At 40.0% G+C, this 13,515-nt stretch overlaps 1 protein-coding gene across 25 annotated transcripts in view; it reads right to left on the reverse strand.

Moving 5' to 3' along the window:
• Grk4 (G protein-coupled receptor kinase 4) overlaps positions 1 to 13,515 on the reverse strand; it is a 75,043-nt gene that overhangs the window by 35,198 nt on the left and 26,330 nt on the right. For 13 of the 25 annotated variants that reach the window (XR_015636795.1, XR_015636794.1, XR_015636791.1 and 10 more), the window contains 3 exon segments: positions 7,965 to 8,057; positions 6,082 to 6,145; positions 2,656 to 2,796 (listed from right to left, as the gene is read on the reverse strand). The exons of 4 other annotated variants lie outside the window; for them this stretch is intronic. Coding sequence is in view for 11 of the 21 variants with exons in the window: in XM_087584177.1 (XP_087440303.1) it covers positions 2,656 to 2,796; positions 6,082 to 6,145; positions 7,965 to 8,057 (298 nt within the window). In the remaining 10 variants the exon portion in view is untranslated. 25 annotated transcript variants of the gene reach the window in all.

Raw genomic sequence — 13,515 nt, forward strand, 5'->3', positions numbered from 1 at the left:
ACAGACACACACACACCTCCTAACTACTTGTGACTGATCTACTTCTGATCATTTAGTTAAATCCAAAATTAGTTATCTAGAAAGTCTAGGACTGTCTCCACTTGCAGTTATATTGTTCAAAAATAAAGACAATCTTTCAGCCCCTTACTTCTTTCTCTAGCTTTAATCCTAATCCTAATGTAACCCTATCTCCCTTCTTTTATTGCACTGTAACCAGTGCATTTTCAGTCTCATGTTAAGACGAGATCGTAAGAACGCGTGCACTAGTCATGGCGGAGAGCTCCAATAGTGCTACATGATGTATTATATGTGCGAAGTAAAGCTAGCTTGCTTAGAGCTTCTAACATTTTGGTTGTAAGCCTAGCCTTTCATGTTTGAGCCATCTTTCAACCTTCTTAGAACTCTTACTCATGAATGGGACCTGGATTTTAATAAAAGTGTTTCTATGCAGAGGGTTGAGAATGAGGAGGGTGGGATGAAGCACCAACCACAGCCCTGCTGTCGTGGGGTTCACTTTCATCATCACTTGACATAAGTGGGAGCAGAGTCAAATGGCATGCTATTTCTTATTCATGCTTTAAGAAACAAAAAACCCTACTCCCTCCCCTCCTGTAAATGAGTATCAATCCTATTATATATTTAATGCATAGTATAATAATCTTGAGAACCATTTATCATGTCAGTCATGCCATGATATCTAGGTACCAGGACCCAGTGGGGAACAAGACACCAACAGGTTCTGATTTTCTAAGCTGTAAACATCACTCTGATGCGCAGAGTGACTACTGAACAAATAGAAGAGAGTGATATTCAAGGATGAGCAGAAGTGGTGGCCATATTCCAAGTAGAGGGCACATCCAGCTCTCAGGCCTGATGGGACATCTTAGGAAGCAGTGTGGTGGTGGATGCAAGAGCATGGTGGCTCAGTGCCTGAGAGGCCGGAACAGACTCCAATTTCACCAGAGAACAGTTGGAGTAGAAAAGTGGAGACCAATTTAACTCCACAGATTGTTGTTTTGTGGAGAACAGAGTGCAGTGGAATGGACGAGTGCAGACAGAGGTGGGCACTCTGAAGTTTGCTGTTGTATAGATAAGGTGGCAGTGGAAAGGACCAGGACTTAAGTGTAGGTGAGAACCTCCCAATGGTTCATTATAAACAGGAAAAAAACAGAATGACAGATAAAATGAAGTAAGTCCAGGTTCTTTGAAAGAAGCCAAGCAAGGCCCTGGGTTCGGTCCCCAGCTCCGGAAAAAAAGAAAAGGAAAAAAAAAAAAAAAAGAAAGAAAGAAGCAAAACATCAGAAACAAAACTGTTATGTCTTAAGCCAGAGCTACTAATACTCCTCTCATAAGCTAGTTTGAGGTTTCCGTGCCTCCAGGTAATACAGCGAGTTTAAACAACTCTGAGACGAGTGTCACGCCACTCCATGTGAAACTGTCATAGCAAACACACAGACTCATGCTGCTACATACAGATGCTGGCTATGAGGTGGGGCTGCGTTAAAACAGTTGTCTCTACAGAGCAGCAAACCTGATACCAAGAAATAAATGACTTCAAGGAAATAAATTTTAACACTTAAACTCACTGTATAACCATTATTCATCCTCTGTCTTAACTAGTCTTCATACTTCAAAAGATGCTCCAATGCATACTTAAGTAGGAGTGGGAAAACTACACTATACAACACACAGTCTACAACCTGGGATCACTCCTCTAACTCACACCAGTTCACTTCATCTTCAGTTCTTACCTGCAATTTGAAAGATCCTACCAGTGGAGAGTGGTAGTTGAGGGTCCAGTAGCAAATACTTCAGGAGCAGAAAAAAAAAAAGAAAGAAAATCAAAGCATGGAAAAGTGACTGAGACCAGAGAAGAGAGGAGGCCCACTTTAGAAGGACTACAAAAAGAATCTTTAAATACAAAGTGATCATGCTGATGGCCAGAGCTGGTCAACAGGAGGCAGCTGACGCATGAGCTTGGCTATCACAAGGGGGAGGAAAAGCACTCATCAGATATCATCAAGGTGTGAAGACTTGACAGCATGGTATGGTGAACAGCACAAAACTGGTAACAAGTCATAAGTCAACAGCAGGGTCAGCACTGCCATACGCCTACCAAGACTAAATAAGAAGGACACCATTACAAAGTGAAATAATTTCCAATAGGGGACAGCAAAACTCCACAAAAACTCAATGAAGAAAAAATAGCCCCTACGTCCATGACTTGAATCAGAGTTTATAACAGAACTACTGGCCAAAATGCTAGGACTCAAACAGTATCCACAGAAAGACTCTGATGATTAACCTTTGCCATCTTGACAGGATTTAGAACCACCTGGGACAAACCTCTGTCTGGGAGGATGTTTCCAGAAAGATTTAACTGAGCAGGGAAGACCTACACTGAACATTAGAGGTGCCACACCATGTCCTGTATATTGAATAAAAGGAGAAAACAAGCTGACATCAACAGTCATATCTCTGTTTCCTGACTGCAAATACACAGTGACCCACCATGTTACATTGGTTATCCTGTCTTGTCTGACATAATAGTTTGTATCCTTTCTCAGGCTATGAGCTAAAATAAACACTTCCTTTAGATACGCATTTTATCACATCAATAAAAGTAACATAACATGACTAAAATAAGATACTTACTACAAATCTACTATGCAATTTTTCTAAGATTCTTTTTTCATTCAGAGCCATGGCTTCACCTTTCCTCTTCTTTATTCTTTTTTTTTCTAGTTTTTTGCAGGCATACATTTTTCCTGTAGCTCGCACTTGACAGGCACAAACCTAGTTTAAAGGGAGAAAATGATTTATATATAATGGACATTTTTAGGGCATATGAGATAAACTTTTCTCTTTGATAATCTTCCCTGGTAAAGGCTAGATACCACATGTGATAAGCCAAGGCCATCTGGGTATTAATAACTAGAAGTTTCCAGCTGGATCATCACTCCCAGTTTCTTGTCACTAGTAGCTGCTGGGCATGAAGTGAAGGAAACTGCTTTATCAGGATGCAAGGGGAACTTGTTTTTCTTTGTGATCATGCCAAGTCTATTTAAGTATGTCCTGATATGTCTTTAGACCTTATAAAAAACAAAATTTTAGAATATAAAATTTGAACAACACAGGGTTTTGTTTTTGTTTTTTAGCTAAAACCTTCAAGGCTGGGTATAACAAACAGCTCCAATACATAGGAAGCTAAAGCAGGGCCCATTGCTCTCCTGCCAAAGATGAGGTCAAGATGGCAACCCAAGGTCACACAACTGGAGATGACAAGCAGGATTGGACCTTGGGCTTGCACAGCTCTTAAGTACATGTCTTCTCACAACACTGTGCTACCTCTGGAACCAGTTGCACACCCAATGCTTTCCACCATGCCTCCTTAGGAAGTTGTACAGTGACTTGCTAGCACTTAAAGCACAAACAAGAGAATTACGGTTGGCAAAATAAGTAAATTACGTCTACCTTCCAAGCTCACTGGGACAGGTAGGTGTTAATGCAAGGAACTAAGACTGACGGGGAACTATAAGTAACCCTGCACTTAGTAAGGTCCAGTAATCCAGACCCAAGGTTTCTACTCTGCTTTAGACCATTTAGTTTCTGGATAAAAGACACACACAATCTTTATATTTAAATAAGCTTTTGATCAGCACAAGAGCTGGGTCCATCTACCTTCTAAGCTATTAGAATTACTTTTCTATGGGTAACCTCAAATTATTTATTGTTACTTATAATGTTTCAACTGGGGTGCTCTTAACTCCAAATGGCCAGCCGTCAGGGCCACATTTTTATGGCTCACCTAACCCATGGCAGCTTCTCCTTCCTCTTTTACCTTCTCCTCCTCATGGTTCTCCTTTGACCCCAAGCCTGGGAAACCTAAACCCCACCCAGGTCTCTTCTACCCAGATACTGGCTGTTGGTATTTTTATTTACCAGCCAGAAATAACTTAGGGGCAAGGTCACAGGTCTACATATAGACTTCAGGTCTTGGGGGCCCACACTTAGCATTACAATAGATGGTAAGACCAAACCTCAACAGGCCTCCCTCTGACACTCAGAGTAGAAACAGACCACACAAAGTTCTCCAGCCTTGTCTTAGAGCCTAAAATACCCACAAAAAGTCTGCAAAGAGCTACCATAGCTAATCCATCCATCTAACCCTTTATTTGAAAACCGAAATAAATATATCCAAATATAATCTATATCATCTTTCACAATGATTAAAATAAATCAATCTTAAATCATATATGTGATTATAATTAGAATTTCACGTCTTTTAAACATGAGTCCCAGCTCCCTAAAACTTTAAAGCTTTGCACATGGAGATGAAGAACAGCAGCATTAGCTGAAGAGAGGAAAGCCTCTGTCTAGGAACATTCCACAGAGCTTCCCTACAGACCATCCCCAGGAAGGGCTTAAAATGGTGTTGGGTGAATTATTCAAATACAAATTGATAAGTCGTGCAAGTCTCCAGCTGTGTAGGGGTAACCTCCAACAGGAAGTGATGGCAGTTCTGGCCCACTTCCTTCACCTCAATATATAAATGGCTAACTAAGCTTACTTGAGCACAGTAAACTCTGAAGCTGGTTTCCCAATTTTGAGGCAATGCTGGTAGACTCTGCTTTTATTTTAAAGTAGAATTCAGGAGCATGTATGATTTAATTCACATCTGGGCAGTGTAACCTGCCTCTGTTTTTAAAAAATGTTAGTTCCTAATGGCATGCCTGTCTTGTGGACTTGAAAATCCATAGACTGAATATGACCACTCCAGATACCTAATGGGACAATTAACATCTCTGTAAATTATCACAACAAAACGGTGTGCTATTCTCTATCTAGCTGCTACAAATGATCTCTATCCAGGACAACCATTATATTTAAAACATACCCCTCATAAATCTCTGTGACTTTTCCCTAGGATTTTCTAAATTCATACATTTTAAAATGCTTTTTAAAAGGGTGTTGGGGATCATACTTAAGGCCTTGCATATGTGAGGCAAGGGCTGTTCTATGTTCTCTATATCCCTAAATCTAACACTTTTTTTTCCCAGATAGGGCTTCACTATGGAATCCAGGTTAGTCTAGAACTTGCTATCTTCATAATTCAGCTTCCCAATTACAGACATACACCATCATAAGAGTCCCTGAATACCTTTTATATCAGGTATAAGGTACATCTATATCTATACTGATTAGTTCAATTTGACATAATCTACAGCTTAGAATAGGAAATTTCAATTGAGGAATAGCCTCCATCAGATAGCCCTGGGGCATCTGATGGCTATTTTCTTGGTTGTTAATTATAGAGAAGGGTCCAGCCACCCTGGTCAAGTAGGCCTGGGTTGTATAAGAAAGCTGGTTGAGCATGACCCAGAGGAAGGAAGCCAGAAAGCAGCACTCATCCATGGTGCTGCTTCAAATTCCTTCTTGAATCCATGCTGTGGCCTTCCTTGATGATAGTTGGAGACTTCAAAGTATAAGACAATCAAACCCTTTCCTCCATGAGGGACTTTTGGTCAGAGTGTTTTATCACAGCACTAGAAAGCAAACTAAGACAATGTCAAACAGTCTAGTTAAATAAGCACATTTGACAATGTCATCTGGTTAGATACATGGTGTGTATTTTTGTGTGGTCCCAGCTTGATGACACACTAGAGCTCTTGAGCTCAGGACCTAACTTAGATAAGCTAGTGAAACTTCATCTCTAAAAATAAGTAGTACTCTATGCAACATAAACTTCAGAGCTAGTCCTGAATAACAGGAATTTCACAAACTTTTCAAGCTGGACAAACTGCCTAATTTGAACATCAACCAAAAATTGCTTCTGTCAAAATGGAAAGTGTAAGTTGAAGTCACAAAGATAAGAAAGTACGTTGTTGTCTTAAAGTTTAAAGCAAAGTACATTATGTTCAAAGATCCACCTTCATTTCCAGTTGTCTGAAACCATTCTCAAAATGCACAACAAGGAGATAAGTGTGCTGGCAAAGTTGACACACTGCCTGAGTTCAGGTGTGTAGATGGCCAACTGTCTGTCTAACAGAATTAGTGCCATAACTGGCACAGGTTACTCACCTCTCCAAATCCGCCTTTTCCTAAAACTCTGTATTGTCTGAATGTGTTCTTTGTTACTGGACGCCTAACCAATTAAAAAAAAAGTTTCAGTTGTCATATTGAACTGCAATTATAAAATAGAAAAGTCTACTTGACCCTATCTGTTGACCCATATTGCCTAAAACAGAGTGCCTGAGAGGAAAGTGTCTATGCTCAGGACTCACAGCTCTCATCTTTTCATTCAGAGAAACAAGCACATCAAAAATTTATTAAAGACACTGACATAATACAGAAGAACAGCTCCATTATCCTCTATAATTTAAAATAAGTATGCAAACAGTCCATTCTAGGAAATATGTATGTTTATAGCTCATAGAACAATTTTTTTCCTAAGGAAAAATCTTTGGCATACTTTCCAACCTGTCAAAAGGCTGCTGAGGAAAACTATATACACATAGCTCACTTTTCTTTATGTAAAGTACCTCAAAATGTAACCTCTCAAAAAGAAGTGTGTGTGTGTGAGGGAGGGAAAGGGGAGAGAGAGAGAGATACAGAGACAGACAGACAGACAGACAGACAAACAGAGACAGAGAAAGGGTGGCACACACCTTTAATCCCAGTACTCAAAATGCAAAGGCAAGGAGATCTGTTTAAAGTCAGTTTGGTCTACACAGTAAGTTCGAGACTAACCAGACTATATAATAAAACCTCATCTCAAAAATGGGGGTAAAGAGTCAGATGTCAATTATTAGTGATAATTTATAATAATCAATAATCATTTTAGAAAGAGTAATCACAATTGTACTGATAGTAACTGATGCTTTTATAATATTCTTTTGTGCACCAAACCCTGGACTAAGCATTGTACATGGATCCCAGCAAGAGTCAAGCAGTGAAGTTTTGTGGTTGCTTGAATGAAAATGGCCCCCACAGGATCATATGGAGTGGCATTATTGAGAGGAGTGGCTTTGTTGGAGTAGGTGTGGCCTTGCTGGAGAAAATGTGTCACTGAGGGTGTGCTTTGGGTTTTCAGAAGCCCAAGGCAAGCTCAATTTCATTCTGTCTTCCTGCTACCTGCCAATATGTATGTAGAACTCTCAACTACCTCTCCAGCACCATGCCTGCCTGCCTGCCTGCCTGAAACCATGACAATAATGGACTAAATGTCCCCTAATTAAATGTTTTCCTGTATAAGGGTTGCTGTGGCTGTGGTCATGTGTCTCTTAGTAGCAAAAGAAACCCTAAGATAGGGGTGTAAGTATCTCTGTACAGAAAAAAAGATCTATAGCTCATTGTGGTTAAATCACTTCCTTAATGCCACACAGCTAGCAAGAATTTGAACAGAGAAATATACTATGAAGTTTCAACCACTGCGTTTTGTATTACTATAAAGCCAAAATGTTCTATTTTCTAGCCATGAACCATGAGCGTTAACTATTTGAAATAGAAAGAATGGAGTTTACTGAATCATAAGAAATTATATAATATTCTATTAAAGATTTTTATATAAAATAATATGTACATTCAAGATTTCCAGGGGCTGGAGAGATGGCTCAGTGGTTAAGAGCACTGACTGCTCTTCCCAAGGTCCTGAGTTCAAATCCCAGCAACCACATGGTGGCTCACAACCATCTGTGATGGGATCTGATGCCCTCTATATAATAAATAAATAAATCTTTAAAAAAAAAAAGATTTGGGGCTGGGGATTTAGCTCAGTGGTAGAGCGCTTGCCTAGGAAGCGCAAGGCTCTGGGTTCGGTCCCCAGCTCTGAAAAAAAGAACCAAAAAAAAAAGAAAAAAGAAAAAAGAAAAAAAAAGATTTCCAGTAGTATTGTAATAGGTAGAAAAGTTAACATAAAATAGTATACACTTACTACTTTTATTTACTATTAAATTAAAACCTACCTTTCTAGCCATTTCCATTGTAAAAATCGATTATAGTATGTACTCTCTTGGTATTCTTCAAATGGTTTTTCACTCAAATACTTATAGATAACTCTAGAAAAGATTTTATAAAATTATTTATTTATTATGTAAGAATACGACAGCTGTGTCATAGTTAAAAAACATTCAGTGAGAATGTTGATCCTTATACACATTTGCGTATACAGAAGTTGCTATTATAGAAGTCCATAGATTCCAATGTCATCAGTGAACATATAAACATTTTAGAAAAATGAAATTTCTTTACTCTCTAAAAGTCAAAAGGCTTTTTTAATGTATATGGATATAAAATAAATAACTCATTAGTGGGGCTAGGAAAATTGTTCCATCAGGAGAGTGCCTTCTTTTTAGACATGAGAACCTAAGTTTGGGTCCTCAGAACCCAGGTAAAAAGCCAGGCTTGATTGTGTATACCTGATATGCCAACACTTGGGAGAAAGAGACAAGAGGATCAAGAACTCATGGATATCTTTGACATAGTGAGATCAAGGTTAGTGTAGGTTACCGGAGAACCTCTCTCAAAAGCTAGATGTTGCAGCCTTAGCTTAGGAGTGTGTGTGTGGGAGGGAAGACCACAAGACACTGAAGGTTTGTCAGTCTAGCCCATATTCAAGGAAAGACTCTGTATCAAAAAGAATTAGATGGAGCACAACTAAGAAAAACAATTTGACCTTTGATATCCACATGTATACATACATATAAATTCCTACATCTACTCACACATACACATACACACAAGAATATAGGAATAGAAAGATAATAGTTTAAAAGGCATTCGAGGTATGTGCATGAGTGTGTATTTCATGAAAAAGTCAACCTTTACCAACAAAAGTGTTTAAATGTACAGTAATAATCCTGTGGTCGGAAGTAATGCATGTTACACCATTGTTTTTTAAATGTACACTAATAAATTGTTTGATGCTATACATCTGTGCACGTGTGTGTGTGTATATGTGTGTGTTATATGTGTGCACAATGTGTGCATGTGTATGTAGTACACTGACTCAAACTCCTGGAGTATACTTGTCTTCATCCCCCACCTCCATGCTGGGGTTATAAGTAGTCATAGCGCTTTTGTATGCATATAAGAAAACTGAACTCAGGTCCTCTTGCTTTAACAGCAAACTGTCTTACCAACTGAACAATCTCCCTATACTATATATTTCTTGGAGAAACTGTATAAAATTATCCCTGTCCCGGATCTTACAATTATATTAAAGGAGTAATAAAATTCTTACTTGGAAGACTGGGGATAATGATTCAATGATAAAGTGCTTACAAAATGTGTGACACTCTGGGTTCAATCCCTAATTCCACAGAAACATAACTAGGACAGGTACACTACTTGGAAGAGAACAGGGTACAAGCTGCACAGATTACTTCCTTTGTGGGTAGACAGATCTGAAGCCTTCTGAAGAGAAGGTATGGATTGAAGCCAAAGTTACCCAGACTACCTAGAAAGTACTAGAGTATAGACAAAGTCCAAATGAAGAAATACTGTTGTATGTTTGTGTAACTGGTATAGTAGGAACTGAAAAGGCTTTGGAAAGTCTCCCACTATTTCTACTGAGTTTTATAATCTTAGTCTCAGGATTTTTGTTTTACTTTACCCTATTTTTAAAAAATAATGTAATTCATACGTCTCTGAAAATGAAGACCCCATGAGTACTGTGACCTTCACAGGGATGTACACTTACCAATGTGTATCTAGCACTAAGTCACGGTATGCTTTTCTAAGACTTCTATCATGAGACGAGAGGAGGGTTCCCAGACATAGGAGATACAATATTATCATTTCCCTCAAAGGTAGTGTGATACACCTTTAATTCCAGCACTCAGGAGGCAGAAGGTGGATCTCTGTGAGTTCAAGCCAGCCTGGTCTACAGAGTGAGTACTAGGACAGCCAGAGCTACACAGAGAAACCCTGCCTCAAAAAAGAAAAAAAAAAAAGGTAATGGAATATCTGTGTCTTATTTACTAAAATATATGACCCACAAAGCAAAAGCTTTTCAGCCTCAGTCATTTTCAGAATGAGGAAGAGATATAAATGGTGTCCTCCCACTTTCAGTCTGAATACTCCTCAGGAAACTCTTGCTTTGCAATAGGGCAGGGAGGACTGTTCCATCTCTAGGGAGCTCTCCTCAGATGTCACCTGTCTCATGACTGGAATCTTTGCAAAACTTACACAAACCACCTGATGGGTGTCCTTGGGGAATATGTCCATGTGAGGATGTCACCTGATCTGTCCTCAATATGACTCCTATATGTAAGATGTTTCTTTGTACATGTATGGCAGGAAGAGTTCATGATTCACCCTGAGTAGAGGTATTTAAAAGACAATAAAGTCCAGGCCCTTCTTTGTGTCTCTAAAATCAAGCAAAAGGAAAAGATTTTTTCTTTTTTTCTTTTTCTTTTTTTCTTTTTGGTTTTTTTTTTGTTTGTTTGTTTGTTTTTGTTTTTTCGGAGCTGGGGACCGAACCCAGGGCCTTGTGCTCTACCACTGAGCTAAATCCCCAACCCCAGGAAAAGATTTTTATGCTTAACTACAATGTCCTAGGACTATAGTGAACAGAGATACAAGACCATGTCTGTCTGTCTGCCATACTAGAGAAGGAACCAAACAGAACCAACATCTTTTTGAAAACAGTTCTAGCAGAGATTGGGGACTTACTCTGTAGTAGAACACTTGCCTAGCAAGTGAAAGGCCCTGGGTTTGGTCCTCAGCTGTGTTTGGTCTATACACATTAAGACTTTGTTTCAAAAATATTTTGTTGTAAAGAGAAAAATCTATTCTAATGTCATGTCTGGCTAGAAAAGCAGCAGCAGCAACCATTCATTCATCAGTGAACATAGGGTTCCTAACTGAGTTTCTCACGGAAGGGAATAAACATCTAAGCCATTTATCTCCTTAGCATGTGGAGTGCCTATACCTCAAGAGGCAGCCTGAGTAGATGGGGAGCTTTGACTTTTTTTTTTTTTTTTGAACTTTTAGTCTTCTCTCATACATTCAGACTGCAACTTCCCCTCCCTCCATTCCTCTCAGTCCATTCCAGAACTTACCTCTTCCCCAGATCAACTCTTTTTCTGACCTCCCACCCACCCCAAAAAAAAAAAAAAAAAAAAAAGAGAAGAAAAGAGCAAGCCTCTCAAACATGGCCTAAACAGATATAATAAGACTGGGCACAAGCTCTAACATCACGGCTGGACATGGGAACCCAGTAGAAGGAAGAGGGTCTCAATTGCAAGCAAGAGTCAGAGATAGCCCCCATTCTCATACTGAGAGTCTCACTAGAACATTAAACTGCACAACAATAAGTTACATGCAGAGGACCTAACTTAGACCATACAGGGTCTTTTTGTCACTTCTGTTTCTGTGAGTCCCTATGATCCCTGCTCAGTTGATCCTGTAACCCATGTTCTTCTGGTGTTCTCAAATCCTCTGGCTCCTACAATCCTTCCTCCCCCTATTCTGCAGGGTTGACTGTGTGTCTCTGCATCTGCTCCCATCAGTTGCCGTATGATGCCTCTCTGATGACGATTGGCTACCGCAAATCTCTAAGTATAGCAGATATCATTTTCACTGCCTCCCCCCCCCCCTTTAGCCAGTAATGTTTGGTTCTGTCCTGGATCTTGGGGCTGTCTTGCCTCTGGTCTTGGCCATCCAGAGTGTCAGGTATGAGCTACTTATTGTGGTGTGGGCCATTCTCACAAGTTCTGTGCCACCATTGCCCCAGCATGTCTTGTAGACAGCACAGATTGTAGGTAGAAGGTTTTGTGGCTGGGTTTATGTCCGAGTCCCAGTGCTAGGAGCCTTGCCTAGTTATAGGAGATGTCCAGTTTCCCCAGTGCTGGGAGCCTTGCCTAGCTATAGGAGATGGCCAGTTTCCCCAGTGCTGGGAGCCTTGCCTAGTTATTGGAAATGGTCAGCTCCGCCATTACTCCAGATTCCCCATTGTTAGGAGGCTTCTCTAGAATCACTCTCATGGATTCCAGGGAGCTTCCACTGCACTATGTTTCTACATCACTCCCACAATTGCCTCCCAGTTCCAGTTGTCTTTCCCTGTACTCTTTCCCTCTGTTTCCAACTCCCACCCCTGCCTGATCCCTCCTTTTCCCACCCCTACCCATCCACAAAAAACCTTGACTTTTTGCTATAAACACCAGCAATACTATTAAATTACAGGTTTCAGATCAGGGCCCAGTACAGTGCAGTTGCACATGCCACAAAGCCACTCTCTCTCTCTTGCAAGTGGTACAAGGCTGTCTACTGTGAGATACATCCAAAGATCTAGTACAAAGACAGCATGGCTTGTTGATTGACTAAATAAATGAGGGAATTCAGTTCTCTTTAGTGGTTTCTTATCCTGCTTATAACATCAAGGTAGATCAAAATAAGATAAGGAGATTTGAAAATTTCTTGGGCTAAAAAAAAATGTATAAGAAAGGTCTTTAAAAGGCTCTACAGGCTCAACATCATATGCGTAGTCTGTCACCAACAGAAAGCCCTACATGACACATGACTACACCAGCATGAGTCAGAGTTCTTACACTTGTTTCTACAGCTACTGAGAATAGTCCATCCTTCTGAACTGACTGACTTAGGCCTGTGTCTAGCGCTGGGGCATGACTTCTTTAGATTAACAGTGCTTTCCAACGAATGCAGTTTAGTGTCTGTATCTTCCCTCTTCCAACACAGTTCTACTCAAGGTGACAAAGGTCATCCAATTGTAGAGGAAGAGGCAAGCTACCATATTGAGTGAAAGAATGTCAGGGATGAGGAGATGGAAATGCCCATAGCCTCTCCTCATTTAATACAATCTTCTTTGCCACAGGACCTACATCAATCATTCCTAAGCCCTAAATCCAGTCTCTCTGCCTCTCAGGTGACAGTGGTGATTAAACTATTTATCTCTCAGCTTTGCTTGATTATTCAAAGACACCTCAAAACCCCAAAAATCTGTGGAATCTACCACTGCCCCCAGCCTTGCAATTATCTCTAAAGCCTACTTTTGTCCTTCATTGCTGTAGAGTCAGGGTTCTCTGGAGAAACAGAACTGATGGTATGAATATATGGGATATATTAGAATGGCTTATAAAGTTGTGGTCTAGCTAGTTCAACGATGGCTGTCTACCAATGGAAAATCAAGAACACAGTAGCTGTTCAGTTCAGGAGGCTGGATGTCTCAGCTGGTCTTCAGCATACACTGGAATACCAAAGAAAGAGGCTCTAATATGGAGAAATACACTTACCAGAGAGAGTGAGAGCAAACAGGCAAAAATCAAAAGCTTCCTTCTTCCATGTTTATACATAGGCTAGAAGGTAGTGCCCAAATTTAAGGCGGATCTTCTCATCTCAAAAGATCTGAATTTGGTGTGGGTCTTCCCATTTCAAATGACTTAATTAAGAAAAATTCCTTAAAGGTGTTCCCAGTCACTTGGGTTTTAGTTAATTCCAGCTGTAGACAAGCTGACAACCAAGAACAGCCATCACAAGCCCATCCCTTATCAACTT

Source organism: Rattus norvegicus, chromosome 14 (genome assembly GCF_021556685.1).
Source record: "Rattus norvegicus strain SHRSP/BbbUtx chromosome 14, alternate assembly SHRSP_T2T, whole genome shotgun sequence".
In the NCBI taxonomy this organism is placed as follows: Eukaryota; Metazoa; Chordata; class Mammalia; order Rodentia; family Muridae; genus Rattus; species Rattus norvegicus.